Source organism: Rattus norvegicus, chromosome 5 (genome assembly GCF_021556685.1).
Source record: "Rattus norvegicus strain SHRSP/BbbUtx chromosome 5, alternate assembly SHRSP_T2T, whole genome shotgun sequence".
In the NCBI taxonomy this organism is placed as follows: domain Eukaryota; kingdom Metazoa; phylum Chordata; class Mammalia; order Rodentia; family Muridae; genus Rattus; species Rattus norvegicus.
The window spans coordinates 62,716,720-62,744,292 of record NC_141538.1 but is presented as its reverse complement, the minus strand read 5'-3'; the positions used below and the strand labels follow the sequence as shown (position 1 = coordinate 62,744,292).

General features: G+C 43.4%; 1 protein-coding gene across 18 annotated transcripts in view; it reads right to left on the bottom strand.

Moving 5' to 3' along the window:
* Unc13b (unc-13 homolog B) overlaps window positions 1-27,573 on the bottom strand; it is a 215,142-nt gene that overhangs the window by 29,430 nt on the left and 158,139 nt on the right. For 9 of the 18 annotated variants that reach the window (XM_087550942.1, XM_087550947.1, XM_087550943.1 and 6 more), the window contains 2 exons: window positions 3,956-4,002; window positions 1,532-1,610 (listed from right to left, as the gene is read on the bottom strand). In XM_087550942.1, the coding sequence (XP_087407068.1) occupies window positions 1,532-1,610; window positions 3,956-4,002 (126 nt within the window). 18 annotated transcript variants of the gene reach the window in all.

Below are 27,573 nucleotides of genomic sequence, written 5' to 3'. Positions count from 1 at the left end.
TGGGGGCTAGACAGGACGGAGAGTAAAGTTCAAAAACTGGGGCTGTCCTGTTAGCAAGTGTAGAGAAACCCCATGTTTCTGCCAAGCCCAAGTCTTAAAGGCGGCCCCTGGAAGACACAAGACTTCATTAAGGCGGCAGACATTGGACAGGCAGATCTTATTTGAGTCTAAGCAAAAACACTAGCTGGGAGAGGGGCCCAAACAGTTGGGGATGTGGCCTTTTAAGAGGATGGGGAAGGGCTCTGGATGCACTCACCATAGCCTGTGTAGAGGAGAGCAAAGAAAGGAATAACATGGCGTTAAAGTTCACTAAGGGCATGAAAACTTTCAGAGGCATCTGAGTGGTTCTTTCCTCCAGTTAACACAGGGAACATGTTCTAATCTCCTCTGCCTGTATCTACTAAAAAATGTGTTTAACCCAGATGCTGCAGGGCCCAGGCTGAGTGCCCACTCTAAGGACAATTGTGTCTCAAAGTGAAAATGGGCAAGGGTAAAAGACAGAGGAAGTAAGTAAGACATGATTCAGATGTGCTTGAGGAAAAGGGAGGCCTACTGAGAAAAGAGTAAAAAGGTGAGATAGGAAATAGAGAAAATATGACACAGAATCCATCTTCTACTAGCTAGATGAAAAACTGATGGAGAGAAGTTCAGAGAAGAATAAGAGAATGAGAAAGGAGGTGAGGACATGGAAAGAAATACGTAAAGAAAGAGATAACGAGGGGAGGGGAAGTGACATTCCCAGTCACCCAAGGAAGGAGAGGGAGGCTGCTGGGAGGAAACGAGAACACAAGAAAGTAAAGGGGTAGACAGGAAAACCAGAATGGACAGAACAGGGAGAAATAAGAGTGGCAGGAGCAGAAAATGGGAAAGAGATGAGGTTTACTTGGGTCTCATTGAACCCTCGTACCTTATATCTGGCTCTAAGAGCTCAGAGCTCAGAAAGCCTAGTCCCACTCTATCCTACCCACTCATGGGCTATGAACAACTCTTCACACTGATCCTACTTTAGGAAGTACAGCCAGGAATAGGAGATTTTGGTCATCCTGGAAGTCCCAAGAACACCTTTAACTCGTAAGCCTGATGCAGTCAGTTGCACAAATGTTTTATCATTGCTTTCAGTGTCTTAGGTTAACAGACAGTCTATAGAACTTATATTTTAGGAAGAGGCTTTCACCTGTCCTCTAGGAAGGATCAAGCCCCAGTTAAGCACATCACACACCAAGCTCAGTTATATCTAAGGGCTAGAGGCTAGAGTCAGGTTCCATTTCAAGCTATTGAAGAAGGTTGCCAAGCTACCTAGGGAAGTTAAGGTGCCTGGTGTAAGGCCTCTGAGCTCAGTATTGAAGGTATAAGCCACAAATATGCTGGACAGGAGCTTGACTCACTGAAGAACCCAGGATTCTGACTTGGGAGTGAGTTAGAGCTAGGTCCCACTGAGACCATCACTAAGTAATCCTGAGAGCTTGCCAAGACCTGGTGGGGTGTATGCCCAAAGACTACTGCCTAAGCTGATGCCAGGGAGTTGACTCACCAGATCACTGACAAGTGGCAGTGGCTTCTTTCTTCGTAGATCTGGCATGCTGTCAATGCCATAGAGCCCTCCCGCTGGCCTAAGGAGAGAAGAAGACATCAGAATCTCTCCAGCCTTGAGTTACTGGCAGGTTCTGTGTTCTACTATCCTTACTATCCCTCTGCTCAGAGGATGGTGAACTAACCTCCACGTACCTTTAGAGGGGAGGGAAGGCCGTAAGCGAAGGAAGGAAATGCAAGGGATCTGTTTGGAATCTTCTTTTGGTTTCTCAGTGATTCCTGCCATTTCAGCAAAGGTGTAAGGGCTCTTTTAGCTCACTGAAACAGTTCAAGGCATTTTTGTTGATTTGAAAATGCCTGTACTCCAGAAGGCAAGCTGAGAACTGGTGGCCAAGAGAGCTTTCTGTTCATATAAGAAGTCTTGAACAGTCTAGGCTACAACAGAGCCTGCAAGGCGGCTCTACCAGAAAAGCCCGCTGCCTAGGTAAGCAAGACTGCTAAGAAATGACATGCTGAAGGAGACTTCCATCTAGCCATGAGACATTCCTCTGTCTGTCTACTTGAGCCTTCTGAAACAAAGGCTCCCACGGCTAGATAAGCCCTATAACTCAGGAGAGGCCGAGGGGTAGGACAGGAGACTTAGGAAGCCACAGGGGTAAGGATAAGAGGAAACTGCAAAGAGACTCTGTTAATCTAGATCAGCCCTAGATACCTATCAACAGAGACCAGAGAAGAATGACAGAAAAGCAACTGAAGATCTTTGTCATTGCCTAATTTTATTAACAACAAACAATTTTAACAGGAACCAAGAAGACAGAGCATGCTTCCAAAAGAGTATCAGTCTTCTAGCACTACAGCCTGAACTCTGGTTGCAGTTCTGCCAGCTTGCTAGTCCTCCGACAATATTCCATCCTCTCTTTGAGTCTCGGTTTGAGACTCAGTGTCACTTCCATAACATGAGGTTGAGTTAAAAAGGGAAAAGAAGTTTCTGCTCTTTAAGGCTGAAATTCTGAACTTTAATGAAGACAAATAAATCATCCCCAAAACAAACTTTATGTACTTGGCTTTGTTTTGGGACAGGGTCTCACAGCTTTGTCCAGGCTGGCCTTGAATTCACTATTTGGCTAGGTCAGGGGGGCCATAAACTAACAGCCCTCCTGCCTTAGAGTGTTGAGCTTTCAGATGCAAACCAACATACTCAAGTAATTATGCACTTACACTGTAAGAACAATGGGCTAGAGATATTGGGTAGCCGATTGCACACCATAACTGGTCTAAAGATAGAAGCCCCAAAAGAATAAGTAATTGTGTCCATGATAGAGGCAAAGAAGCAAGTCACTAATTGGGTTAAGACCAGGAGCTGGGGTAGCCAAGTCAACATACAAGATGTCCAGTAAACTACCTCAACACAGCCAATGGACTTTGTTTTGAAGATATTACTACACAAGAGGAGATTGTTTTGCATTTTATTTTAAAGCCAATTTGGAGATGTTCTACTGACATGTATACATTTTCTACTTATTGGATAAAGAACCTAAAGTTCACTTTAGAAACAACTGGTGGCAGGGATTCAGAGTGAATTCTAACAACTACAATGTGCTCTGGTTAAGTCAAGAGGTTTTTGCAACAAATTATCTTTTGAAATAGATAGAGAGGGCTGGCTTTTTCAAACACTTTGCCTTGACCTAAGAAGACAAAAGGTATGTGGAAAATGTAGTAGTCAGATTTATGATTCGATATTCTTTCCTCGCTAGAGTATGAAGAGGCAGCTGAGAAGTATGATGTCAGAAGCCTTTATAGGGCAACAGGCAAAAGGAAGGTCAGGGAGCTCAGTAGGCAGTGTGGGGAAGAGAGACGCCTTGGGGACACATAGCTCCTCTCTCAAGAATAGTTAGTCAGCTCTGGGCAGCAGCTGAGCTTTAAAATGACGCTGGTGCAATCCCATGGATCAGAGACTCTCAGAAATAAAGCACAGAGAGAACACACTGAGCTCAGAAGGGATGCCCCTTATGCTTTGTCTGGAGTGGAATGTAATTAGTGAGTCACAGCAGCTGAAGCAGGGCTGAGCCCAGGAGCAACCTAATCAGCCGCACCAATGAGACAAATAAAGAGACTTACTCAAATGCCCTTATTGTCTACATAAAAAGCAGTGATATGATATATTATATGATAAATAACAAATTACACAGGCAAAGACAGGCAGCTAAAGTGACCTTCCTGACCCAGGGACTGCTGTGCAAAGCTCCTGCCTGCTTCAGCCTCTAGAAGGTCAGCAGCAGCTCTCTTTCCCAGACAGCCAATGAATCCATGGTGGGGCCTCTTCCTCTGCCACAATCCATCATGTGGAGCCATCTTACATATCCCCAGAGAAAAGCTAAAAGTAGAGACAGATGGGATCACAGGAAGCTTGTAGAGAATCACTTACCCTTCTGGGAGCCACTGAGGCAAGGAGGGGTCACCATCATCTGAAATCTTTAAAAAGAGAAGGAGAAAGTTAGCTCGGGGAAAGATGGGAGAGAATCTATAGATTGGACAGTAAGCAAAGTAGGTCACATGAGCCATTTTGTGACAGAGTCCATCTGAGGTCGAAGCCAATACTCTATTACCTTGAGCAGCCAGCAGGCTGTTGCAGGGAGCATTGCCTGACCTCCTTCTCCACCATACACAGAAAGGATCTAAGGCCAAGCTCTGAGGTCTTATTCTAAGATCCAGTGGGAAGAGCTAGCTGTCAGAACTCTCAGGATCCCAGGTCTTACTGAAGTAAAAGGACAATTTGGGGCAGCCTGGGGTCCTCCAACCTCTACCTCACTGAGTATAAAATGTGTATGAGTCCAGTCTCTACATTTTATAAACTATCTAGTAAGAGATCATAGGGCAGATTACTTGGATTATAATTCTGGTGAATTTTATGAAAAGTTGAAAACTGAGGGGGGGGGTCAAACAGTCAAAGAAAGAACAACCACAAACAAAATAAAACAAACCTTATTTTTTAAAGGGCTCTGCATAAAATAAAAACAAAACAAATAAACAAAACAAAACAAAAAACCCAACAAGCAAAATTTTTAAGCAATGCAGAAAAGAGAGAGTTCTAAAGTTAACAGGAGGCTCCAAGAAACCCATCGTGCATGCTTTTAAGAAATAAGAAACCTAGCATTAGTACATCTGGGGCTTCCTGGCTTGCTTTGTTCCTTTCCAACTCTTTCCAACCCTGCCCCTTTACTAGCCTGGTGCAAATGAGTTCTGGGAGCAAACCTTATGTGGTTAGTTCTGGATGGGAGTGAGGGATGGAATGGGGCAAGACAGACAGTGTGGGAGCCAAAACAGGGCGACTAGTGACGGAAAGGAGAGCAATCGCTCAGGAGAACGTGGGTTAAAGTGAACACCTTGTCATGTTGCCTAAACTTTAACTTATATGTCTTTTCCATCCCTATGCCACCTCATCTGCCTCCTGTCCTAGTCCTGGAGGGGATGACAGATAAGGGAGGGACAGGAACAGAAGGCAGCAAGGAGTGGCTGTAACAAGCATGATGTGCTAATAGAAGAAACAACAGCAGGTGAGAGTAAAGGGGAAGCACGTCTCCTAAGGATGTCGGGGGCAGAGGCAAAGGCTAAGCATCTGTGCATTCCTAGATCCCGCCAACAAGGATGTATCTTCTCTCTGGAAGCAGCTACTGTACTGAGTGGATTCTCATCTCTCTTTTTAAATTCTTGGAGTTAGACATTTGCCAGAAATTACTTGGCTTCAGAAAACAGATGAAAAAAGTCTTTGGGAGCTAAGCCCAGATCATGCATACTTCCTGTGCTCAGAGAGGGCAACGGTTTGCAGAAGCACAGGGCATGCATACACAGCACACTGAAGGAAGGAGGGGAGCAGGAAGAAGTCTAGCCAAACACTTATAGAAGGTATATTCATAGATAGCCCTTGTATCTGAAGAAAGGACAAGGTGAACATGAATCTTGTGTTTATAGGTTCAGAACCTATGAACAAACTCTTCTGAACAGGATTCAGTGTTCTTTAGGGCCCAAGTCCCAAGCAAAGTAAATCCTCACCAAATTCAAGAGCCATTGCTAACAGGCACAGTGCATTGGTGCATCACACAGCTTGAGATGGCCATACAGCAGGTGTGCAGAGGCTTGCCCAGACAGAGGCCAGGGAGCCAGTTCAAAAGCATGAATGCACTTCCATACTTGGGGTCCCAGACAAGGACAGAATATATCTGTGGCAGCTCTCAAGCCAAACTATAAAGTATGTGAACATGCTGGGCTCAGCCAGAGTTGTTTACAACATATGCTAGGGTCAGCAACAAGTAGGAAAGGGACACACACTGTGCAAACTAGGAGCAGTTGAGTGCTGCAGTGTCAGACTGAGTACAAGTAGAAGCACACACATGCCGCACCGAATGTGCATCCATGCCAACACACATACAGCCTCTCACTATGTTCCAGGGACGGTGGCCCACGCACACACAACATAAGCATGCATACAAACTTCTTTCTGAAAAAAAAATAGATTCTCTACATGAACCATAGCTCAGAGGCACAGATCATGCACACATATACATACACACAGTACTCAGAGAACAGTAGAAAATAAACAACAAAATAGGCCCAAATGACCAGAGGCACAACCTGAAGAGCTTCTCGCTTTCCTTCTGCAGGAAGAGAAAGAATAGGAAAAAACAAAAAACAAACAAACAAACAAAAACAGCAGAAAGGTTAGTAGATTCAATTCTATTGTAAACCCCCCAAAATGGCAGCTAACCCTAAGGGACATGAAGGGGAGGGACTGACTCTGAACACAGAGGAGGCCATGAAGGACACCTGACTGCCTCCCAGAATCTTTTCTTCCTGTATTGGCCAATCTGGTTTTTAGTAAGAACATCTGGTGGGTAATTACTACAAAGGACAAGGTCTACCTGGGAATTCCACTTGTTTTTTCCTCTTCCCAAAGTGCTCTGTGTTCAGAATCAGGGCTGCCAATACCACAGAATCGTCACTAGACTCCTCCTGCAGGCAGCACCAGTACTGAGCACACAGTACCTTCTTCTTCAAAAGCCATATGGGTTGAATTCATCTGTATAGAAGGTCTTAAACCCTAAGCTTGGTGGCTGAGCCCCTCCACTTCACAGAGCAGATCTGGTCATGCATTTGCTCAGTGAATCTGGGCTTGTTTCTCCAAATTAAATTAAGCTGGGCCAAAGTAGGGCATGCAGTTAGAGCCAGGATCAAGATATTGAACATGTGAAGACTTTGGGGTATATTATCAATTGCTCTAAGAGAAATCACAGGGATCTGGATATGAAAACCATGACTCCTATCTCAGGTTTAATTATTATGTGCTGATCTCAGAAATATTACAAAGAAAATGGACACTTTCAGATGGTTCAAGCAAGTCACAACAAGAGACAACGTCTCCTTTTCTTTTTTTTTTTTTTAAAGATTTATTTTATTTATATGAGTACACTGTAGCTGTCTTCAGACACACCAGAAGAGAGCATCAGATCCCATTACAGATGGTTGTGAGCCACCATGTGGTTGCTGGGAATTGAACTCAGGACCTGTGGAAGAGCAGTCAGCGCTCCTAACCACTGAGCCATCTCTCCAGCCCAACGTCTCCTTTTCTTTTCACCAGAGACAACATTACTTATGGAAACACATGTGGCCAGGGCCACCGGCTTCCTTCTCTATGAGATCCATCCAACTAGGCCTTTTCACTTTCTTTTATCTCCATCTGAAAAGTCCATTACTATCATATCACAAATAGAAGAGAAATATCTGTATTTCGGAGAGCAAAGCAGATTACTTGTCCAGACAAAAGAATGAGTTCATCAAGAGGAATCCTCCAGAACTGGGTGGCACCAGAAGAGTGAGTGCTCACTACTCCCTGGAACAGGAACTTCCTGGAACAGGAACAGATCCCTTTCACATCCACGTCCCACCCTCCTGAGGACACCCTCCTTATTTCTCTCTGAATAAGAAAATTAGGCAAGAAATACTTTGACTCTAAGGTTCAAATTGGAAATGTTTCTTTCCTTCTCCACTTCTTTTTTTTCTTTTCTTTTCTTTTTTCGGAGCTGGGGACTGAACCCAGGGCCTTGCGCTTGCTAGGCAAGTGCTCTACCACTGAGCTAAATCCCCAACCCCCTTCTCCACTTCTTATAGTCTCAATATCATACCATATTCTGGTCACCCCTCCCTGCCCTTGATTTCTCCAAAATTTCCTTCTCAAGAATAAAATATAATCAGTTTAGTGCTCAGTGGACGAAATATTGTTGCACAAGCCTGAGGACTTGCTAGACTAGCTGTATTGGCAACTTCTGGGTCAACTGAAATCCTGACTCCACCAACAAGATGGAGAGTAATCAAGACCCCTGGCATTAGCCGTAGGCCCAAGTGTGTGTGCACACACATAAAACATTTAAAGATAAAATAAGCCCACAAGTCCATCAAGGTTCTTAAAGATTTGATTCCAATTCCCAAATTTTCATCTCCCACCAACTTTTCTGGACTTGTATATAATTTGTACAACCTCATTTCCCCACACAGTCAGAAATCCACACATTCCGCCCTACCAGCCTGACGCAGCTTTCCCTGATACCCACCGAGGTTGGAGTTAACTAAGTTCTCCTAAGGCATCTAAGTTCTGTTTGCCTTTGTTTCTTTATAGTACTTACCATATCATGCTTGACAAATACCGTGATCATACACGTGAGAATGTGACAGATAGATACAGATGCTCAATCTCCACTGGATATATTGACATATGTCAGTCTATCATTACACCAATCTCTTCCCTTGCTGGCTGCTTCCAAAACATTATTATAGCTAACCTTTAGATCCCTACTTAACCCAGCACATTATATTACTGGCACATAGCACCGTCATATCTCATGCTTAGTTCAAATTCAGGATATGCTAAAACACACCACCACCACCACCACCACCACCACCACCACCACCACCACCACCACCACCTACCTCTTCTTACCTTCTCATATCCAATGCCTGAAATAATCCTCCCACACTCACAGACAATTAGATTCCTCCCTCTTTTCACCCAGTAAGTATGGGTTGATCATTCAATCCTCTGTAATCTACCTCCTAAATATCTTTGACATCTTTTCCTGATTTGTATTCTAGATTACCACTGACCTAATCCATAGTCTCATTGCCTCCCATTTGTACTACAAGAAACTCTATGCTCGCCTCCTTAGCACGGGACATGGTCCTCTCCAATTCATACTCCATAGCCTACTCAAAATGTAGATGAACTTACTTGAGAGTAAGCACTCTATATTACTTGATCTTACCCTTTATCTTTGTAGTTAGAAGGCTCAGCAAATCTAGCACTTGTATTTAGCAAAGGGAATCTATAAATTTTAGGACTTAGAACTTTTCTAAGAAAAATCTCTCTTGTTCAGGACCAAAGAAAATATGTCAGAAGCCTGTGCCATTTTTGGAGGTGGAGGCAGAAGAATCAGAAGTTCACTGCTATCTATCCTTAGCTACACAGTGAACTGAATGTCAATGGAGTATGCATGAGGCTCTGTCTCAAACACCCCATGTTTTTAATTAAAAGTTGTCAGAGAGACTTCATCAATAAGATATTTATTTAAGCAGAGACCTGAAGGAAGGGAATAAAAAGAACATTCAGAGTCTTTGAAGAAAAGTATTTTCGGTCTAATATACCCAAGTGTGAAGCCTAAGGTGAGAACATAATTGGTGTGGAAGAACAGCTAGTTTTCAGTTAAGAGCCAGTTCAAGTTTTCAGAAGAATTCTGGCTTTCATTCTTGGTGAGACAGAAAATCATTGGAGGTTGTGAATAAGAGTGATGTGATCTTTGATAAGAATTACTCTGATTGCTATGACAGAACAGACTGTAAAGGGACAGGGGTTTAAACAAGAAGACCAGTTAGACTACCGCAACAATCTAGATAAAAGAAAATGATGGCTCAAGCAGAAATGAATGTGATGGAGGCAGAGGTTACTGCTTAAAACACAGAAGACAGGTTAGCAAGATGACTCAGCAGCAGTTAAAGGTTGAGTTCAAGCCTTGGAACCCATATGCTAGAAAGAACTGACTCCTGTCCTCTGACATATGCACATGTGCACACACACACACACACACACACACACACACACACACACACACACACACAGAGAGAGAGAGAGAGAGAGAGAGAGAGAGAGACAGACAGACAGACAGACAGACAGAGAGAGACAGAGACAGAGACAGACAGAGACAGAGACAGAGACAGAGACAGAGACAGACAGACACAGAGAGGAAATGAATGAATAAAGCTAAAGGTAGAGGAGGCAGAATGTACTAATAGATTGGATGTTAGTTGTTGGGAAAAAGTCAGGAATAACTGCTATTTACTGGAAGAAAAACTAGATAAAGAGCAGAGTTGCTGGGGAATTGAGAAGAAAGATCTCGAGTCTGATTGGGATATGCTCTGTCTACGACACCTGTTTACCTCCTAATAATCATACTGAGTAGACATGGAGTGGGGTTTGTGGAAGACATGAGTTTCAGAATGATTATAAATCCCTAGGTCTGGAAGATTATCACTTCAGCAGTGGGTAGGACAGAGAGAAAGTGGCATGGTTGAGCCCTGGGATGCTGTGAGGTTGAAGAGATAAAGACAGATGGATAAGCAAAGCCTGAAAGCAACGGCATGCAGAAATTACCTTGAGAAAGCCCAGACAGCTTTTATGGGAGCCGAGTGAAGAGAATGTCTCAAGAAGATTCAGGGTGTAAAAGCATACGATCAAAGGGAAGGACAGAGTCCAGGAACAACCCCTACTCTCATGCTCAGTTCATGTCTGACAAATGTGCTATGGCTGTTTTAGAGGAAACAAACAGTTTAATAAATGATACCAGACAACTAGGCATACATAATGCCTAAGAGTGAGGTTGAACTGTACCTTGTACCTTGGACCACGCACACACAACTTCAAATGGATCATGAACCTAAATATACCAACTAAAACTATAAAATTCTCAACAAAAAAAAAAAAAGAATTAGGGGCTAGGGAAATGGCTTAGTTAAATGTCTGCTGTGCAAGCATGAGGACCTAAATTCAAGTGTCTTCCTCTATTACACACATGAAGTATTAAATCTTTGTGATTTTGTATTAAACCATGATTTCTTAGCTGTTAACAAAATCATGACCAAGACAAGAAAAAGGTAATAAACTGAATTTTATCAAAATTCAAGACTTTTGTGTACTACTTCACGTCAATTACAATGGTTCTTATTAAATAAAAAAAATTAAAGATCCTCTGGAATTCCTGTGCACTGCTAGTAGTAATATAAAATTCTGCACTTTGCCAACTGAGTCAGCTCCACAATCTCCAATCCTCTGAGGTACTTCTCAAAGAACATTATGGGTTTAGGTTTATATACTTAGTTTGTAACCCATTTGAAGTTGTTCTTTCTTTTAATGCAGTTAAGACGTAGCCTTGGAGTTGTTCTGTGCTAGTCAGGGGTTCAACCTAACCCTTGTGCACTGTGCATATTAGGGTGTCTGTCAGGATGATTTTACTCTTCTCTCCTTCAAAATGGCCTTAGGACTTTTGACTTTTACTGTGACTCCTTACTTTATGTTTTAGCTTGGGCTGGAGAAGAGACCCTGTCTCAAAAAATAAGATAATCATAGTGAGGATGATGTCTGACATAGTAATCCCACCTCAGAGTACACACCCAAAAGAAATGAGAGCAGGAACTCAACACATACCATCTACCCATGCTCAGAGCAGCACTGTTCACCACAGCCACAAAAGATGCTACTCAACTGTTCACCACAGGCAAATAGATGGGTGAAAAGCTAGTGTATACATGCAGTAGCATACTGCTTGGGAGAAAATGCTGTCTCATGGATGAACCTAGAGGAGATGAGGCCAAATAAAATAAGCCACCCTCGAAGGATAAACATCATTTGATTCTACTTACACACATTCACTATTTCACTCACTAAATCAGTTGGGTTCACAGAAACAAAGTTCAGAGACCAAGGGAAGTACAATGGACAATTAGTATTTAAAGGTTTCAGGGCTGGAAAAAGCACATAGATGTAGTGACGGTTATATAATGTGAAAGATATAGAATTTACAATTTGAAATGGATAAATATTTTACCATAGTAAAACTTTGTAATAAAAGTTATAAAATTCCTATAAAAAATTATGCTCCCTAGACAACAAGAAAATAAACAACAATAAAATCAGACAAAATATTTACAAGTAATATATGCACTTATATCCAGAACATACAAATAGCTTGTATAGAACTTACTAACAAATAAACAATTTTTAAATGTGTCAAAAATTTAAATGTACATTACTCTAGTGATAATACAAAAAGGACCAACAAACATATGGGAAAATGTTTAATAACATTAGACACTATGAAAATGCAAATCAAAACTTCATTGAGAAACCACTTTACAACCACTAGAGTGGTCAAATGGACAAATATTCTAGCCAGTGCTAGTCTGAAATTAAAACTCTATGTTCCTGTTGAATACACTATCAAACAGTTTAATTCCCTAACTTGTCAAACACAGAATCACCCCAGGAAACAACAATTCTACCTCTGAATAAATATCCAAGAGATTATAAAGCATGTCCAGTATGGACAAGGTGCAGTCAGCCTATAATCCTAGCAGCCTGGGTACTGACTCAGAAAGAAAAACATTCAGACAAACGGACAAAACGCCAGTTTCATAGCAGCATTATTCTTAAGAGCAAGAAGTGGTAACAATCCTCCAGAAGACCACCAACAGAATGTCTCCCCAGGAAATATTATTCAGTCCCAGAAAAGAAAACGAAGCACTGATGTGTGCAATACCACTGGTGAGACTAAAATAACACGCTAAATAAATATACACAAAATGTCTGCTATTTGTGGAAGTATGCAGATCTCAAAGTCACAGAAACAAAGTGGACTAGTGATTGTCAGAGGCTGGAGGCAAAGGGGTGGGAGAGTGATTGCAAATGGAGATGCTTAAGATGTTGGAAACGCATTCAGAGCCTGCCCCACATGTGGCCCATACATATACAGCCACCAAACTAGATAAGATAGACGAAGCAAAGAAGTGCAGGCCGACAGGAACTGGATGTAAATCTCTCCTGAGAGACACAGCCAGAATACGGCAAATACAGAGGCGAATGCCAGCAGCAAACCACTGAACTGAGAACGGGACCCCCATTGAAGGAATCAGAGAAAGGACTGAAAGAGCTAGAAGGGGCTTGAGACCCCATATGAACAACAATGCCAACCAACCAGAGCTTCCAGGGACTAAGTCACTACCCAAAGACTATACATGGACTGACCCTGAGCTCCAACCGCATAGGTAGCAATGAACAGCCTAGTAAGAGCACCAGTGGAATGGGAAGCCCTGGGTCCTGCTAAGACTGCACCCCTAGTGAATGTGATTGTTGGCGGGAGGGTGGTAATGGGGGGAGGATGGGGAGAGGAACGCCCATATAGAAGGGGAGGGGGAGGAGTTAGGGGGATGTTGGCCTGGAAACCAGGAAAGAAAATAACAATCGAAATGTAAATAAGAAACACTCAAGTTAATAAAGATGGAGGAAAAAAAGTCAGGGAGCAATAGACAGCCTCATGTGGGATAACCTGAGAAGTAGGCAGAAATCTACCAAGAAGCAGCACACGTCAAGGGATGAGCATGTGCAGAGGGAAGAGTCTAGCTTTGCCTCTCCTCAGCTCACTCACATAATTCTTTCTGGGCTTCTACAACACAGAAGATTGGAAATAATTGGAAAGTGTGTATCAATAAAGAATGAACTATTCTTTATTTAATAGAAAAATGATGTTAGAAACGTTCTTATATTAGATAATTGATGGTCTTATAATTATGTGAGTATATAAAAACAATACCTTTTAATGGGTGTAAGGGCAATTTTATGTTATATAGTTACAATGTTAAAGCTTCCATAATCGAATAAGAAAATGACTACCAGTTGTGCTGACTGACTCATTAGGAGGAGGATGAAAGGCAGGTTAAAGTGTGGCCCTCATCTCAGGGCTTTTTGACCTTCAAACTTTAAGAACTTTGTAAGGATGGACTGCTTTAACCACCCAATGCTCCTTTGGTGCTGCAATGAAATAATTTCTGGAGAGGGCAAAATTGGTCTTGGAGTAAAGAGCAAAAGAAATCCCTTACAGAAGGTGGATTACAGAAGGAAGAGGTGCTTTGGGCAGTTAATAAGTAAATGCAGTCTGCTGGCATGCTGACTGCAGGGCCTCTGGTTAGAAGGAAGTATATGATCAGTAATGTGCTGAAAACAGAAAAAGCAGGGCAAATCCTAAGACAGCAGTTTCCTGTGGGGAGGGTTCAGATAACATGAAAATATAAGCTGGAGACTGCTGAAGTAACCTTGAGTGAAAGTAAAGGAACTTGGATTGTTTTACACATAGTTAAGCTGTCGGGAACAGCTCCAGGATATTTGAGAAGAAATTGACGTGATTTCCATTTTTTTTTCTAAATTGAAGTTTATGACTTGATATTACCATTGGTATTATTTAAGTCCTTAAATATTGAAGAGGTATACAGTATTTTTAAAAAAATTTAAAACGCCTCCATTCCATTTCACTAGTATTTTGCCCAATAACCCTCTCCCATGGAGAACCATACCTGGCCATGTGCTACACAACATGTGAGCAAGCAACAGCATACATATAGCAATGGTGTATGTCACATAGCCTGGGTCTACTGTAGATTATATACCACCGAGGTTCGTGTATATATACTTTAATGCTCACACAATGAGGAGGCTACCAAGAGTGCATTTCTCAGGCTGTATTTCTGTCAAGTAATACATGACTATACCAGTTTCTTATGTATCTATTCCTCAACATTATACTATAGCAGGCCCTAAGGGGGTGTATTTCTTTCTCTCTTTTTATAGAAATGGAAGCATCTCACACGCTCTGTTTTGCACTATGCTTTTTTTTTTTTTTAAGGTTGACAAAGATTAGGTCACGTAGCTTCCATTTGGATAAAGAGCTACCCCACTCTTTTATATAGCTACATGGTACTACATCCCATTGTGCATGCCAAAATTTTATTTCATCATATATTTAAAGGACATTTAGGTTGTTTTTCAATCCTTACTATTAAAAACAATACTTCAAAGTAACCTTGTACATATGCTGCTTCCACATGTAGAAATGTGTCTGCAGGATTCATTCCTGGAAGCGAGGCTGAGGGCTCTAAAGGTGCATATATTTATAACACTGATACATTTCCCCAATGCTTCCCTCATCCCGTCCCATCAACATTGCATGAGTATCTGGTCCCTTACACTTCTGCCAGCAAGATACGTTTCTTCATTTTAATTTTGTCTTGGGAAACCTAATCAGGTTATATGCAGAAAAGGATAACCCCATTTACATTTAAAATTGGATAAATATAGCATATGCTCTTTGGATAAATTTAATTTTGATTGGGAGAAGAAAATGTAAAACTACAGATTTCCATACTGCCTAGAAACAAATTCTTTTATTTCCTGCAGTTAAAAATAACATTTTGTTTTAGTTCTCAGGTAGCTGGGGAAGGTAAAGGGAATATGAGCCGTGGAGGGCCGCTGGGCCCTCGGGCAGGGTCAGCACTGCTAAGTAGGCAGCTCTTAGATGCTTTGACTCAGAAGTAAGGCTCTGTGTAAGTAAGGCCAGAACCAGGATGGAGACAGGTAGAAGCAGAGGTTAAGGAAATTCCAGTGACCATGGAGAAATACCTTCAACTTCTAGGGATATGGACATCTTTCAAAGAAGACCTTGAAAAGGCATTGAAAGGCAACACAGGATTCTTTTTCTGCCCCTGAGGACCCAGGAATAAACGTGCTTTATTTTCCATTCTTGCTTCCCACATCTAAACTGTAGCCTACTGTGACCCAAATAAAAGGTCCTCTCTCTTTTGAAAGGGTACTTCCCAGGTTCCCCCAAAAGACTGGAAATGGCCCAAGGACAGGGACTAGAACCTCCCTCCTAAACTTAGCACCCTCTTTCCTTCTATTTCCCAAAGATTTGCTTACAGTCTGTATTAAAGTAACCTACGCCGATTCAAGCTATGGACCAACCCCATGGCTTTGTTAACCCGCCACAATGCAGATGAATGCCGTACTGAGCCAGCTGGGATCCCATTACACAGACACTCAGAGTACCTGAGGGGATGTCTTCTACTGAAAGATGACTTGCCGTCTGTACTAGCTCTTGCAAAAGTTTTTTCTGCCTCAGTCTTTTCTCTCTTAGGACGTTTTTAAAATTGTTGATGCATTTGTTAAGGTAAATGGTCTCTGCACATACTTGTTCTAAACTCAGTTTGCCTTGATTAGGAGAGTCAGGCCTGGAACAAGTCTCGTTTCCCAGACCTGGGGCTAGAGGGAAACTGAGCAATGAGTTTGTAAGAGGTGAGTTGTTAGAAGCAAGAGAGAAGTTACTTGGTGCTTGAGGTGTCTGATCACCCTGTACAGAGATGCCTACTCCACCAGAGACCACACTGAGCAAGCTCTCACTCCCCTGACTTGCTGGACTCTCCACTGAACAATCGTGGGCACCTCCTGAACTTACTGTCCAAAGAAGTCTATCACTGTTTTCTGACTGGGAACCACTCTCATTGCTTTCCAGGTCCTCAGGACTGATGGACCCATTGTTCTCCAGCTTCTGAAATACCCCCTGAAGAGCCAAACGGAAGTGGTGGATCGCTCGACTCAGCTTAGTTGTGTGAAATTTAATTTCTACATCTTCATCCTCCTGGGAGCCACCCAGAACACATGAGGACTTATCAAAGACATTCTTAAGGACCTGGGCAGTACAGGTCTCTTCTTCATTCAGGTCAATATGCACCATGTTACTGAAAGTCTCGGGTCCTATGATCACTTCCTCCACTGCGCTGTCAGGATTCAGAGTCGCAAACCTCCTAGACTTGTCTGCCAAAAGGTCCTCCAGCTGCTTTGGGCTCAGAATATCAAGTCCATCTTCACCGCCTAGCATCCTGTCCTCTGCGTTTACCTTCTCTGCTTTCAGTGGTCCAGACAATGAAAGGCAACTGCTGGCTTTAATTGCATTGTTGCAATCACTTTGTAGCTTTGTCACGTTACATGCCTTATGCTCTTGGCTGTCCTGTTTGAAAATCTGTAATTTTCCACAATCTTCCTCTTTTGGGATTAACACTGGGGAAGACCCCTCAAGTTGATGGAGGAGAGAAAGTTCACCACAAGGATCACTGATTACCTGGGGAGCTCCTGATGTTCCTTTTACTTCATCCTGCAGCTTAGACACATCACTCTGTTTTGCTGAGCCATCCTTTGGTAGGAAACTAAGCCCTTGATGCTCAGAAGCCTGGAGTTCTCTATGTTGATTCTGAGTCCTCATCTGGTGTGGTCCCGACATTTGTCTTCTGTTCCCTGTTTCTAGCTGAAGAGCTGGTTTACCCTGATGGTTCCGACTGTGGTCTTGAAATTGTTGCAAGCATGAGAGAGACTCCTTTGGGGGATTCTTACACCCTTCTGGCCAGACTGGTTCCTCTCTGGTAGCAACCCTGACCCCCACACTCTGCAAGAGGATGGATTTTTGCAAGATGAGGTCTCTGTGCTCTGGGTGGACAAGTTTCACCACAGTGGGCCGGGGGGCAGGAGCTGTGCCTGCCCTGTATGCCTCTCTGACATACCTGTTGCACTGCATGCCATTAACACAGAGGTGCTTAGCTAGAAAGTTATCTACCAGTTCCACAGTGCTTTCCCCATCATGTTCAGGAAGTCCATACAAATAAAGAATAGCTTCCTCTCTGGATCTTTCTACATGGAGTTCCTGGGCCTTTTCCCCATGGCGTACTTTGCCCAGGGAGCTGCTACCCACGTGCAAGCCTTCTATTTCACTCAGCACTGAATCTACACAGCTAGATACTTCATCCACAGAGCCCCGGACTTGGTTCAAGTGCTGTTGCAGCTCAGCAATCTCAGACTGGAGACGACTGATTCCTTGCAGCTCTCTGATGATATATTCTACTACATCTCCCAGAGGCTCCTGATGCTCATGCCTACATCTTTGGCCAGGACCTCTGGGGAATATGGGCCTGGCTTGGTTTCTCTCTGAAGGCTCTGAACAGCTTGTTATGCTGGCAGGCGAGAGTTCCCGAGAATCAGACCCTGAAGCACAAGCAGTGCAGGCCAGAGAAGGTTGGCTACTGGCTTGCTGCTCAAAGCTACCAAGTTGGGCCAGGTCCCTATCTCTCTCTCCACTAGTGGTGGAGTCTGCTGACTCACAGCAAGGGGGTGGGAAGTTGTCCTCTGGCAAGGACCCAGTAGGACCTGTGGACTTGCCCTTGACAATACACACAGTCTCTGTCCTGACCTGATCTGGTGAGAGGCTGGATGAAGGTCCCAGTGTCAGCATGATTTCTTCCTCAGACTCCCGCAACAGTCGTTTCATTTTCCCCCTCAGGAGAGGTGACGGCTCTTTGCTTCTTTCTTTTTCCTCTTTTCTTGCTGGGATGCTGAATAGAAATGGCCTTGGAAGAGCCTAGTCCCCTTTCTTTCTTTTCTTCTTCCTTCCTTTCTTTTTTGAGTTGGTTTTTAACAACTATTGTTAACTGAAGGCTTAGGTTTAGCCACAGTACTGCCTGGAATGACCTCATGTATAGGCCTCAAACCTGACACATGTCTCTGGATCCTGGCTTGGCTTTCATCCTGTAGCTCATGAAAAAAAGAACAGTACACTCAGATAAAAAAGAAACCGGAAACTTTAATATGGCCAAGCGTCAAGCAGGGATAAGAACAATGCCTTCAAAGACAGTAAGAATTCAGTCTGAGCAGCCCTCCAACCTTTCTTTGCCTTAAAGGCTGTAGCATCAGTGCTCTTTCCTTGACTCTTTTAAAATATTGATTCAAAACCAAACCATGTCTTTTATGTTCTCAACAAGTACGAAGACCATGTTGAGACAAGCTGCTGGGAAGTGATAAGGAAAAGTAAGGTCAGTTAGTGACTTCTTAGTCAAACCTTCACAAAATCAGCACTGGGATCTGACTCAGAGATGAACAAGAAGATGTTTAACATCCACGCATGAAATGAAAGACGAAAGATGAGATGTTTCTTTCTTATCCATTTTGTTTTTCTGGTGAGGATTTGTAGTTCATCGCTGTTTGCTGATGGCAGCCATTCACTTGGAAAAGAGACCATGGCAAGTTTTTGAAGGAAGAAAAGTTACTACTACAGCTAATTCCAGAATAAGGTGCGGCAATGTCCAGAACTCAGATAGCACTCAACATATTTAAATCTCATAGAGCAGACAGCTAAAGGCCCACAAATAATAAGACTCACTACAGGGTCAATGGATCCTTCAAGGCATTCTCTCCACATGACTGTACTGATCAAGTAACAGATGGATGCTGACCCTCTGGCTGGTCAGGGTACAGCAATGCAGGGCACAAGTGGAGAGTTGGTATATCACACAGGGTACTTTGATGTTCTCCAAAAAAGTTGTACAGCTACCATTCCTGCTCCTGGTACTTTAAGTTACTGGCAGGACAGATGTGGATTACTGTCCTCTTTGGCAATGGCACACATTTCCTTTTAATTAGGAAGATGCAAAATGTGGGGAGGAGCAGAGTGGAAAGTACAAGGAGGGAAACAGAGACCCAGGAGATGCACAGGGCTACCAAGGATCCATGGTCCTGTGAGGCTGTCCTTCAAGAGACAAGATGAACTAGTGGGAGACACACTACCATTAAGTTATTTGATGTGGGATCATTCCCCTGGCTTTTTTTTTTTTTAAGATTTTCTCATGATTTATAAGTCATCTAAATCCTTACTAAAAGAGAGAAATTGCCTTAAAGAACAAAAGCTGACCTAATTGCAACTCATTTTAAAGGAAGTCACGTAATCTACACTTAGTCTACAGGCCTGAAATGCAAAAGCACTGTGCCTCCCTGGATAGAGAAGCAGGGTGAGGCATAGGACTTGGGGAAAGATAACTAGAGATAACTAGGTCAAGAAGCAAGAGGCAGAAACTCGATGAATTCCCACTTCCTATCTCCCTGACGCCTCTCCTGCTCCTATAAGAACTTTAACAAGGAATTCCTCATCTAAGTAAATTACATATTTTGTGAGGCCACAAACAAGTCCAATCCAATCGTTACTACTTTATGCTGGATCTCAAGAAACCAGGCTCATAGCAGCTTCTCCCAGCTCCAAACAGAGGCTTGCTTCCATTTAAACGAACAAGCAAAACCCTCCAAACCTTCTTTGATTTGTAGCCACTTCCTCTATATGAACCAAACTTAAGAATTACCTGCTGGGCATACATGTTCCACAATGACACCAAAATCACTTGGTCATCCTGGATTTTAGGCTCTGAGGCAGGAGATAAGCTCACTGTGTTACCTGAGAGTTACTTAGTCACTCTGCTCAGAGCTCAATGGACTATCAGAAAATGGGCAACCTGTGGGTCCAGGAGACTCAAGCCAGTCTTCTTCCTCAATCTCTCTTTGCTACTACTGAGTGGAATGGCAGGGACCATGTGGAAGGACCATCTGATCTCCAAGTCAACTAGAGTTAATAAATACATAAAGGAGATGCCAGGCAGTAAGCTACATGTCAGAAATATAGGAAACCGTCTGTACTCTTTAACATATTACAGTGAGGGAGATGGAGAATGGATGAGAATGAATGACAAGGCAAAGTGATATGTTGCTGACACATTATAATTTAAAAGTAAGCATTTACTACAGGAGTGAGAGTAAGAAAGAAGTGATACACAAAACCAGGACAAGTAAGGCCACAGAGACTATTTCCTGCTGGATGGGGTAGGAGGCTTTGGTGCATCCTCTGCTTTAACCCAGGCCCCTAGTTGACATTGAAGTGTGTGCTGCCATTCTGCCTGTCTGCCAGCCTATCTGCTGCAGTCACCTCTCTCAATTTCATGCACAGACTCTGAAATGGGAATATATTTCTGTGTCTTATTTTCCCTAAGGAATTGATGCTGGAAAAAGTAAGGTTGTCTTTCAAGAGCTCATTGCATTCAAAAAGGAGACACAGGAAAGGAAAATAAATGAACTAGAAAGCTAAAGATTTGATGATGGAGAACTAAGAGTTAGGGCTGGGAGTGGATATGTAAACCACATTTCATACTACAGCAGCCTACTGAAAGCAAGAGAAGCACGTCTCAGTGTTTTTTTTTATTTATTTATTTATTTATTTTTTGGTTCTTTTTTTCGGAGCTGGGGACCGAACCCAGGGCCTTGCTCTGGTAAGCGCTCTACCACTGAGCTAAATCCCAGCTCCTCGTCTCAGGGTTCTTAAATGGCTGATTCATTACTCCTCTGACTTGTCAGAGAAACATGGTTAAGAATGTGACTATCTCTTGTAAAACATGCCTCTGACCCAAATTTTGGCTTGAACGAAACAACCACCAACCTCTGAGAAATGGGCAAAGGCTTTATAAACACATTTATCAAGCAGCCTCTCGTTGCATTCTGTGCAAGGATCTCAAGGGCCGAGGCCAACAGTACTGAGGACCCCTCCCCTCAAAATCAAGGATATATGGTCACTGGGTCATTTACCAATTATGCTGAGGTGGATATGGTGAGAGGAGAGATTCTAGAGCCAGTCACAGCCCACAGCAGGTGGGGTACTCTTAGGATGTCGGTTTGTGGGCAAGAGCCAATCCCTAGAGTATCTTGTCAGAAAGAGAGATCACGGCCCACAAGGAGCAAGATGAGTACAAAGCAGTGAGAATGCCCTAGACCGGGTTTAGTCTGGCCCTGGCTCTGCAGTTTCTCCACATTCCTGTGGTCTACATTTGCCCACGGACTTGTTCTGTTTGGCTCTTGCAGCATTTTTTTCCCTAAATTTTTAACCTGAAAGTACTAGGTGGAGCAAGTACTCTAGCTTCCCAAAAGCCCACTTACCAAGATCATGACTCTTGACATAGAAGGACACCCTTATTCTTACTGCGGGGAGTGGGGAGAGGAGATTCTTATTTAAGGGCCCAAATGGCTATGAACCATATTACCAAGAAAGTGTTCTTTCTTTATCTCCAAACTCCTAATGACTGGTGCAGAGTCTCACTATTGAAAGCACAGAGCTTGGTACACAGTGAGACCTGGTGCCATGGGAAGAATGAGGAACTGATGGTATAACTGGATTAAAATCCCAGTCTCCTACTTTTTCTGATCTACCTATGTTTCCATGACAATATGAAAACTTCAAAGTCCAGGTTTCCTTGTAGACTGATGACCAACAACCTGTTTCCATTGTAAAACTAAGTTGAAAATTTCTTCTTAATAACATTTATTTATAATTTCCTGAAACTTATTTAAAATAAAAAAATTATTACCAGGCTGCCAGTTAGCTAGTATCTGTCCAGGCAGGTGCGGAAGTGATATGCGCTGTGGTGATGGATGCTGTGGTGATGGGTGCTGTGGTGACTGATGGTGATTGATAGGTGCTGTGGTGATGGGTGCTGTGGTGACTGATGGGCGCTGTGGTGACTGATGGAGATTGATGGGTGTTGTGGTGATGGGTGCTATGGTGATGAGTTCTGTGGTGACTGATGGTGATTGATGAATGCTGTGGTGATGGGCGCTGTGGTGATGAGTTCTGTGGTGACTGATGGTGATTGATGGGTGCTGTGGTGGTGGGTGCTATGGTGATGAGCTCTGTGGTGACTGATGGGCGCTGTGGTGACTGATAGGCGCTGTGGTGACTGATGGTGATTGATGGTGCTGTGGTGATGGGCGCTGTGGTGACTGATGGGCGTTGTGGTGATTGATGGGCGCTGTGGTGATTGATGGGTGCTGTGGTGACTGATGGTGATTGATGGGTGCTGTGGTGACTGATGGTGATTGATGGGTGCTGTGGTGATTGATGGGTGCTGTGGTGATTGATGGGCGCTGTGGTGATTGATGGGCGCTGTGGTGACTGATGGGCGCTGTGGTGATTGATGGGTGCTGTGGTGACTGATGGTGATTGATGGGTGCTGTGGTGACTGATGGGCGCTGTAGTGACTGATGGGTGCTGTGGTGACTGATGGTGATTGATGGGTGCTGTGGTGACTGATGGGCGCTGTGGTGGTAGGCTCCCACTTGATGTGCTTCCACTTGCCCTTCCAGTAAGAAAAGCTGTCCTGATCCTTATGTTGGTGATGAGCCAGAGCAGCACTCTCCCAACAGAAATATAATGTAAACCACGTGTATATTTTAAGTTCCCGACCAGACATATAAAAAAGTAAAAAGATGCATGTAAAATTAATCCTAATATGTGTTATTAACTCCAAATCCAAAATAATATTGCAAATGTAATCAATATAAAATCATTAATTGTATATTTATATTCTTTTTTATACTAAATCCTTGAATCATCTATATTACATCAGCACATCGCAATGTAAACTAATTAGCTGGGCATAGTAGCACCTGTCTATAATCCAAGTGTGAGAGAGAGAGAGAGAGAGAGAGAGAGAGAGAGAGAGAGAGAACATGCACCATGGTTTGTGTGGGATTTGGTTTTCACTTTGTAGGATCTGGGGGCCAGATCATTAGGCCATTAGACATGAATGCAAGTGCCTCTCCTTACTCACTGGCCACTCCCAATATCTGGGAGGCAGAGATAGGGGAGCAAGATTTCAAAGTCATCTTCAGCTATGTAGACACTTCAAGGTCAATCTGAGCTAATGAGACTCTGTTTTTTTTAAAAAAAAATCAAAGTAGAATGAACAGTCTCACGTGGCCGGTAGCTACCATACTGGACAACATGGATCTATGTTAATTAATTAAATCCGGCTAGGACTACTGTAAATAGCCTTCAAGCCCTGATAGCAGGTGCTCGAGCAGAGAGCGCTGTCACCTCAGCAACAGCAAACTGCTGTCATCCTGCTCATCTGTTTACCTGTTTACTTTGATCCTAATTGGAAGTAGCTCATTTCTGTTTGTGGACGGTTCAATCCTTCTTAAGGCTGCAAAGAACCAAAGACCAACTCCTAACTGCAGAAGGTGAGATCTCTTTTCCTTCTCAATCCAACCTTGTCTCAATATCCTGTAGCTCTCTGTAGCTTCTTTCCAACATTCTGGGCAAAACCGTAAGACAAACATGGTTACTTCAACAGAAGCGCCCCATTCACATGAAGGTCTGGAGACCTTGCCATGAATGAGAGTGTAATCTCAATGCAGCCAGATGCAGGGTCCACTAAAAGAGCAAATAATGATGGCAAAAGATTCATTTATTTTGAAGTTTCAGTTTACATGGTTTTCACTTATTATTGTGACTCTATAAGCCAAGAATTATTATTTTGATTTCATAGAAGACAGAGATAGAACTTAGAGAAGGTGAGCTAAACTTGACCACGGTCACTGAGAAAGGGTAGTAGTAAGTTTTCAATTTACAAAGTTAGGGCTCTTTCACTATAGACATAAATAGACACATTATATGCATGTGTACATACACTCAAGGCTGGGAAAACTCAGAATGGACATTTATGTTTATATGGTATCTGCACACATGAGAGACATGTACATATCAGACAGGAGAGTATAGCCCCACACATGTACAGAAGAAAGATTAAAAGGTTTCTGAATATAGCTAGGACAGGAAGGTTACCTAAGTACATGTATAAATGCATGGAGGGACAGACGATCTCTATATAAATGTACACAGAGGTAGAGAGAGCTTATGTGATTCATATAAGAGGACTAAAAAGGTTGTCTATATGCAATGTATATATAGTAGAGGACATATACAGGCAGGTAAGTTATAAACACACAGAGACATATCAAGACAGAAACTATGCACATCCAATGGGGTGGAGAGGTTAGCTGTACAGACAGCAGTGCCAAGGAAGAATGGATGGTCAGGTTACCAACACCCAGAGGTGCGTGCGTAGATCCCCCAGTGCTGAGTATGCTGCTATTCACTCATTATAATGACCCCCACCAGCAACTTGGCTCAAGCAGTTACATAATTAACGTAGCTGTTCCATATTCCACCCACAAAAGCTTTGCTTTTGTCCCTGCTTGTCGTTCAGAGTCAATCATATATTCAATATCACTTACCTTGGTGCTGAAACCAAAATAAGGTTAAGGAAATGAAAAGGGAAGAAAATATTAAAGCCACAAATTCTCAAGTTTTAGAATGCAAGTGCTGCTGCCTTTAAGCAGTAGTCCTCTCAGAAGCACGCCTCAGACTGACAGAGAAGCCACAGGATGAACTTTCTGAGCCATGGCACAGCCGCCTGCCTAAGCAACAAACGGAACCAAGGAGCTATTATTCTCAGTTGCACCCAGCTGGCTGGCTCCTCCGTGCAAAGTTGCTGATAGGAACAATGCCTAGCACAGAAATCCCCTCGGAGAAGGCGGGGCGGGAGTCTGGTAGCTGCAAATCTAGGAATCCAGTCTGGTCTGCACCTCTCTGCTCAAGGGGATTCTGAAGACCAGGCTGCTGAAGGCAAAGCAGGCAAACTTCAACTGGACGTGGAATTCTAACTCAATCCTTTCCGCGCTGAGACTGAGAGGAAAGCAGGGCAGCTCCGGCTGTGCTTCTGCTCCTCCTCCTCTCCAGCTGCTTCCTGCCTGCCCGCACCCTCCCATAGGGCACCAGCCCTCCTCACACGTTGTTGGCACACACCCCCTTCCCAGCACACTCACGCACACACAATCCTGCCAGCAAGCTCACTCACACACCCTCGGTGAGTGTCTCTCCCTCTTGCTAAATATAAATCTTACTCTCTCTCCCCTCCCCCATTTTCTTTCTTCTTTCCTTCCTCCCTCTCTTCCTTCCTTCTCTCCTATCTATGTAGCCCCCTCATGTCTAAGCTATAGATTTAAGAAAGATGTGGCACAGAGCCCTATACTTTGAGGAGCTCCAAATCTCAGGGGGAACTCAGAATATGGGAAGAAACTGTTAGAGCACAATGCAAAGGCAGTTTTCTCTTCCACTAAAATAAGCTCTGGGTTGGTTCACCACATCTGCCATCAGCCTTTAGAGAGGAGAAGCTGACGGACAGACACAGTGCCCAAGTGCAGTTCATACCAAATGGTGCCATTTTCTCCCAGTTCACACCCTCAAACAGTTTCTTTGACAGCCACTATAAAAGAATTCCTTTAGGGGTTGGGGATTTAGCTCAGTGGTAGAGCACTTGCCTAGCAAGCGCAAGGCCCTGGGTTCGGTCCCCAGCTCCGAAAAAAAGAAAAAGGAAAAAAAAAAAAAAGAATTCCTTTAGGCTATGCCAATAGATGACTAGGGAGGAGAGGAAACTGAGTAAACCAAAATGAGCTCTCAATCACAGCAGTCAAGATCAAAGGCTACTTTAGAATCCAGAATTCTGAACTTGACAATCCAAATCAATAGAACATCCATCATAAGCTGTCTGAGGGGCAGAGTCCTATTTTCATGGTCCCCAATATTCCAGCTTGCCTGCACCAAATAACAGCCCCATCTCAATGGAGATTTTCTAGTTCAGTGGTTCTCATGCTGTCCTAATCCCAACAATTCTATGGTCTAGGTAAGATGTCCTAGGAAACCAAGTATCTTTGTCATCAAAGACCACTCAAATCACTTGCTGTAACATAATTTAACCTAGTGGAACCTAGGTATCACTGAAGCTCTGGGACACAGAGTACCAGGTAAATGAGACATTGCCCTCGTTCACTCTGCAGCCAAAAATGGGTATACACTGTTTGCTGTGCCTAGCCCTGAACTACAGTGTCAATCCAGTCACCTTGCTTCTCTTCTGCCTTCCCAGAGCCTGGCACAATGAGAAAAGGCCTTCCTTTTCCTCAGAGCCTCAGAGCAAATCTGAGGAGGACTTCGTTTATTCAGCAACTACATTTCTGTGGCAGTTCACAGAAGTCTCACCCATCTAGCCCAGAAGCCATGTGGCATATGTCAGTGGGGACTATCCTAAGATCTGTCACTGTCAAAGCTTGCATTTATTTAATTTTGGCTTTTTAAGGCAGTATCTCACTTTGTAGGCAGGGCTAGCCTTGAACTTGCAGTGATCCTCCTGCTTCAGCCTCCTAGTGCTAGGATTACACATTCCTGAGCCATCGTGTCTGGCTTGAAACAAGATTTTTAAATCAGTCATGATTTCCATATCTTATCCAAGATCCTAAGGAGTCAGGGTTGGCTTTGGAGCCAACATTTGCCTCCTTGCTGCCTTCTTCCAATAACATTGCTTCCCCCTCAGTCAAGGCAGAAAAATTAGATTCTAAAAGATGCTAAACAAGCCATTTCTTAACCATCCACCTCACTGTGCAGCCAGTGCTGACAGCAGTGCGGGTTCCTCCTAACCCAGTTGGGAGCTGGCTCAACGACAGAAGAGATAAGGGCTGACAGCACGACTAGAGCCACATCTAAATACGGAGGAAGAAAATAACTTGAAAACTGTCAAATTTCAGTGAAATCACAGCCAATTTACTGTGGAGTTTCCCAGGCTTAAGCCAGGAGAGGTGCAGGGTTTAACACAAATAGAGGGAAGACTGATTAAATCAGAATTCCTTCCACAGCTCTGCAGTCAAGCACAGAGCATGGTAACTGTCCTTACGAGGTCCAGGCATTCTAAATTGAGGAAAAGCTCACATTATCAAGAATGAGGAAGAGTCTCAGAGCCTGGACATTGCCTAAACAACTATCCTCTTCATGCCCAGTCCCCAGTGGGGCTCCAGGGCCTGGCTGAGGCCTGTGTTACGAAGGCTAATGGACCCTGTCTTGTCCATCTGTCCAAATGCACCTAGCCCATCTCCTAAGAAGCTTTGCTTCTGTAGAAAAACAATGTCAGATAATGGGAGATGTGTTTAAGACATCAGGAAGCACAACGAAGTTTGTCATCTCCCATTAGAGCCTTCAAATGTCTTTTTAAGTGTTCATGTCTTTGACTACGAACTGTTCTTGTGCTAACCATTGCCTACGCCATGCTTAAGCAAGAGCAAGGAGGATGTGGTAGTTAATCTTGTCAACTGGATAGGATTTAGAATCATCTGGATGGCATTGCCTCTGGGTCTGTCTGTGAAGGCGTTTTTGGTGTGGGAAG